Source organism: Cebus imitator, unplaced genomic scaffold, assembly GCF_001604975.1.
Source record: "Cebus imitator isolate Cc_AM_T3 unplaced genomic scaffold, Cebus_imitator-1.0 Scaffold74, whole genome shotgun sequence".
Classification (NCBI taxonomy): Eukaryota; Metazoa; Chordata; class Mammalia; order Primates; family Cebidae; genus Cebus; species Cebus imitator.
The window spans coordinates 7,666,963-7,672,962 of NW_016107389.1; the positions used below are offsets into that span (position 1 = coordinate 7,666,963).

At 34.6% G+C, this 6,000-nt stretch overlaps 1 protein-coding gene across 4 annotated transcripts in view; it reads right to left on the bottom strand.

Annotated features, from left to right (window-relative positions):
• Nucleotides 1-3,209, bottom strand: part of ICE2 (interactor of little elongation complex ELL subunit 2) — a 45,575-nt gene extending 42,366 nt beyond the window's left edge. The window contains exons 1-2 of one of the 4 annotated variants that reach the window (XM_017531920.2): nucleotides 2,111-3,209; nucleotides 726-845 (exon numbers count right to left, since the gene is read on the bottom strand). In XM_017531920.2, the coding sequence (XP_017387409.1) occupies nucleotides 726-845; nucleotides 2,111-2,428 (438 nt within the window). In that variant the 5' untranslated portion in view covers nucleotides 2,429-3,209. Of the gene's footprint in view, nucleotides 1-725; nucleotides 846-2,110 lie in introns of those variants that run through there. The other 3 variants (XM_017531921.2, XM_017531919.2, XM_017531922.2) reach the window with 3 other exon arrangements.
• Nucleotides 3,210-6,000: the final 2,791 nt, after the last annotated feature.

The following is a 6,000-nucleotide window of genomic DNA, read 5'->3' on the forward strand; positions in this document are numbered from 1 at the left end:
CCCAAGTAGCTGGGATTACACGTGCCCACCACCAAGCCTGGCTAATTTTTATATTTTTAGTGGAGGTGGGGTTTCACTATGCTGGCCAGGCTGGTCTCGAACTCCTGACCTCAGCTGATCAACCTGTCTCGAACTCCTGACCTCAGGTGATCAACCTGCCTCGGACTCCCAAAGTGCTGGGATTACAGACATGAGACATCACGCCTGGCCTATTTAAGTAGCACACTTTAAATTTCTTGTAGGCTCAGTGAATGATGGTAGGGAACAAGCTGGAATGATACAAATTTGCATGAATGAGTGAAGTATCAAAAAATGAACTGAGTTGAAATGGATCATTTTGCAGCTGGTTTCCAGAAACACAATAAGCACAAGTTCACGTGACTGAGTTTTACAGAACCATTCAGATTTTTAACGACCAGGATAACCCTTTTGAACACTATCCTCTCACAAGGGAAAACAGTGGGTCAGTTCAAACTATTATGTGAGTAAAATGTAATGATACAATACAGTAGTTGGATCGTTAAAGAATATAAATATACTACAGTACACAATTTTGAGACATTAGTTTTTCTACAATTTTAATGCACAATGAAGAAATGATGTGCGGTCTCTAAATTGGTAATACTGACAGTTCCAAATGCTTTTGGCAGAATCATCACACCTTTCAGAATGCTGCTATTGTCTAGCACTTGGCAGTTTACACAAATGTGATTTGTTTTGTTTACCTCTGTGAAGAGACGGGCATCATCAGAAAGCATATTATAATCCTGTGCACATTTCTTTGCAGAATTCTGTAAAAACTTTAGGAACTCAGTAACTTCTTCACTCACGTGTTTTTTCATATCCTGATTTTTAAAAAAGTAGACATGTCTTGGGATAAAAAGTTTCATTAAAAAACAGTCACTTCTGAATCATTGCTATAATAATTTAAACTTAAAGAATAAAGTATCAAATCCAAAGTAGAATTCAAAAATTATTACATAGTAATGATAAACTGCTATTAAAAACTCCACAGAAATAGAAAAGCAAATGACTAAGACTACAATACATGCTTAGGAATTGAAAAGCTTATTTTATAAAATGCTGTCAAAATTTATTTATTTTATTTATTTATTTATTTAATTTACTTTTTGAGATGGAATCTTGCTCTGTTGCCCAGGCTGAAGGGCCGTGGCGCGATTTCAGCTCACTGCAACTTCCGTGTCCTAGGTAGCTGCAACTACAGGCACCCACCGCCTTCCCTGGCTAATTTTTGGTATTTTTAGTAGAAACGCGGTTTCGCCATGTTGGCCAGGCTAGTCCAGATGGAACTCCTGACCTTAGGTGATCCACTCACCTCAGCCTCCTAAAGTGCTGGGATTACAGGCATGACCCACTGCACCCAGGCCCAAATTTTTTTAAAAAGACAAACATCCCAATAGAAAAATGAGCAAATATAGTCGAGTTACAAAAGAAGAAATAAAAATGGTGTATACACACCCAAAATACTTATTTTCATTAGTAATCATAAATTAAATTAATGTAAAGCAAGAGATCATTTCCCCCACATTAAATTAAAGGCAAAAACAGTAATGTCCATTATTAGTGAAGATAGTTTTTTCTTTTATATTTGATTTCAATTTTCTTTTACCTTACCCACGTAGGATTAGAGAAGATAGTTTTTCAAAACCTGTCATACAACAGAGATACAAACAAACTGGTTTACACTTTTTGCAGAACAATTTATGTATGTGTAACTGCAAATCAAAGCTTTGAAAACATGCATAGGTTTTGATCTGGCAGTTTTATTTTTAAGAATTTATCTTATGGAAACTATCATTGATATGAACTAAGATGCTGCTACAAAGACGTTCGGCACAGCATCATTCATAAAACTGACAATCTGGAAACTTCTTAATTGAGACATGCTCAGAAGTAGAGCAAAATGCTTGAACTATAATAGAATAGAACCAACAAAAAAATTAAAGCACCATTTCTCTGTCAATTAATCTCCTCACATTTTCCGTTTTAAAAAAGATGACTGGACCTAAAAACATATATGTAAATTTAAGGTAAAAATATTTCCTAGTTTTTAATATTTTTTCCTGAAACTGAACAATAGAATACATACCAAGTACTGTAAGTAGTCATTTTTATTTATTCCAACAGCTTTGGAATTTGCAGGAATCTTTGCGTATTTAACCAACAAGTCCACATAACTCCTCTGCTCTCTCTGTGAGAAACGAGAGAAACGAGGATAAGGAACTCTTGGTTTTGGAAGAAGAACCATTCCAATTGTGGTTTTAACTTTTTCCTTTGCTTGAGTTGCTGAACTAACTGCCGGCTCATTTTCTACAGAACTTGCTGAGGCATTCAAATTTTCTCCTATACGTCTGGAAAACAAAATATAATTTACAAATATGTGCTTTTCACTATCATGGAACTTCATGATTCTTAATCACCAGGGAGAATATAGCGTGATTAACACAGTAAACTCTGGATTATTATCTAACTCTGCCACCTGCATTTTGATGTTTAGCCATTTAAAGTAGATTAGGTATTCTGTGGGATAGGATCATAATGCAAACTTACCTTCAATTACCTGATGGAGAGGAAGAGGTATACTTATTCTATTTAGAAGTTTTTTTCTCAGTAATAAAGACGGGAAAATCATTCTTGCCAATCACATATGCAGGTATTTTGTGTTTATATTTTATTACAATTTGAGCTTTTAAAAAATATTAATCACTAAGATTTATCAGTTAATATGGTGAACAAAAGCTACTAAGCCCAGAATATTATGGAATCACAAATTTGAGGTTACAAAATTCACTGAGATTCTAAATGTTCTGGTTTCCTCTGCTTATCTAAAAAATTAAGAAAATTCCAACATTATGTACCATATTTTATGAAAGCAGTATTGGTTTTAGAAAAGTTGCACACTCTTGACCAATTCTCTATCACTCTGGTACATGGCTGAATTCACAGAAATGACTTTATGCTTTTCATGGAAGCCAAAGAAAAATTCTGGCATATCTATAATAAAATGTACCAGAAGAGAAAGTAGTAAGTAGCTACAGAAACTGTTACCATATTTGTTTATGAAATGTGTTAAGGTTGTAAGAATCACAATGGAGTCACCAATGTTTAAAAACCCCTGATATAATGGAATACCATGCAACCATAAGAAGGAACACCACCACATTCTTTGCAGGGACATGAATGGAGCTGGAAGCCATTATCTTCAGCAAACTAACACAGGAACAGAAAAATCAAACACCACCCACACGTTCTCACTTATAAGTGGGAGCTGAACAATGAGAACACACAGACACAGGGAGGGGAACAATACACACTGGGGCCTGCTGGGAGGTTGGGTTGGGGTGGGAGAGCATAAGGAAAAATAGCTAATGCTCGAAGGGCTTAATACCTAGGTAATGGGTTGACAGGAGCAGCAAACCACCATGGCACACGTTTACATCTGTAACAAACCTGCACATCCTGCAAATGTACCTTGGAACTTAGAAGGCCATGAAGACAGAGTTATCATGTTTGAATTTCTGATAACAAAATACTTCTGCAAGCTTATCTGCTCAGGAATTGCCTGTCCAACCTCGGATTGGTGTCACCTTTGTTACTGATCTTTCAAAGACCAAGTATAATTATGTCAAAACAAACACACAATCTTCCTAATTTTTTCCTTAAGAAATCTTTGTCCTCCTTTGCCTCCCTAAGTACCCACAACATTTTCTACAGCATACATATTCCCATTGCAATGCTTTACTCCCAAATAAATTTCTTTTCTTTTAGAGAGTTTCTCTGTTACTTAGATTCACAACTACCGCTGCTTTTAAGAAGTCACCTTATCATCCAAATAAGTTATATGAACGCAACTTCCTTATTTTACTCATAATCCATCTCTATTTATGCTATTCAGTTATTGTAATCTACATTTTAAATAAGAGACTTTAGAAGTGCATCAAAAACTGTACTTCCTTGGCCTCTACAAATATAATTTCCACCACAGTGACTGTTCCTCTAACTTGGCTCTAAATTACGCAATAATCTACAGAGGAAGGGAAACTAATGAGAAAGATGAACATCTGCTGATTCATTCTTCATTCCTCCATTTGTTAACATTTATCAAATAACTTCCACGTGCCAGCCTATGCCAGGTACTGGAAATATAACACTAAGTAGGGTATCATCTCTTATTTCCAGGACATTATAATCAAGTGCATTAGACAAGTGAATAAAGAAAGAAAACTAGGTATGTATGTCAACATAATGGGACGAATAAGAACTTAGGTTTCCAACATGAACATACAAATAGGTGACTGAGGAGAATCTTAAGAACACCATAATCAGGGATTAAGGGAGAGAAAGAGAAGGGGGAGAAAATATCCACAGCAGTGGTTCTCAATCATGACAGTTTTAATGTCCCCAGGGCATTCAGGAAGCCTGTAGGTGTGTCTGGATTATAACAAAAGAGAGGGGGGATTAAAGATATTCAGAAGTGAGGAATAGTAAATGCCTGCAATATGCAGTACTATCCTGCATAGCTTTTAACAGTCCCCTTCAGGCTTTCTCTTAGCAGGTACAAGTAAGTCTAGTCTGTTATTATTTATCCTAACAGTACATTTTATTCTCTTTTATTTTTCCTATGATTCTTTTACGGTATGCTTTATTTTCTCTTAAGAACTTTAAATGAACTTAAATAAATGAACTGTGTTCATTTTAATGGGTGCATCTCATTACCTCATTGTATCTAATACAGTAGTCTCTATGAATTTACATATTAAAAATAAATTATTTCACATTTACATGTATAGGATATTATTTTTTAAAATTATATCTATTCATTTCATTTTAAGCTAGTAAAGGAGGTGTCTTACTTCTTATATATCTGTAATAAAATGCGGGAGAATATCAGTCTGATATGGCTGAGAAATACTAATTAGAACCATGCCTGGACAAAAGGTGACTTACATTCCATCCAAACCGATCACTAATTTGTTTTACATTAACTTTATAATACTAGAATAAATATGGCAAAAATTCCAAAAGATGACAACAGTATTTTAGAAAATATGTAGATACCCAAATAAAGCAAAAATATTTAAGACCACTCTCTTAGAGATAAACGATGGGCAAAAAACTAATCAAGACAGCTGATAAGGGAATGGGAAAAGAATTTTGGAAATTAAAATTAGCATGCTTATGTTGGGTCTGAAAATAACACAGGTAAAATAAGACATACTTAGCTACTAAAGTTTCTCCAATAACTGAATAAAAACAAGCATATTTTAGGCTAACAAAATGAATATTAACTGCTGATCTTGGGAGAAACATATTACAGCAAATTGACTTCTCACTAGAAAATGTCTGGAGAGCTATTCAAACCTAACAGTATTGTATCTGCACTCTTAACAATGCTGCTTCACAGCTGTCTCTCTGAATATGAGAACATGTCTGTCCTCGTGGCACAAACTGGCAAATTTAATTAAGCTGCTGCAGCAACAAGATGCTGACTCAGATATGCCAGAGTAGGAATGTCAAGAAATTCTAGCAGTTTAAATTGGCTACATTCAGCAAAGAATGAAATGGTAGCACATCAAGATCATTTCCCTGTGCAGTGCTGTCAAAATCTTCATCAGGGTGCAAACCAAAAGCATCTGACAGGGTTTCTCGATCCACGTATACAGCATTATATTTTATTTCACTTGATGGTTTGAAGTTTTCCCCCTGCATTTTGTCAACTACCTATTCTTCTTTCTTACAGTTTCTATGAAAAAAAAAAAAAAAAAAAAGGGCAGAATCTAAAACTTTAAGTTTCCTATACTTTAAATACTGGTTTGGTAGCTTGTTTAAAAGTAGCATTTGAAAATGGTGCTTCTAGTCTCCATTTCAAGTATACCAGTATTTTCTGTGTTTGATTTATTTTCCTGTATTAAATATGTTAAATCACTTTCTCTCTCTTTAAATATATTATATATATATATATATATATATATATATATA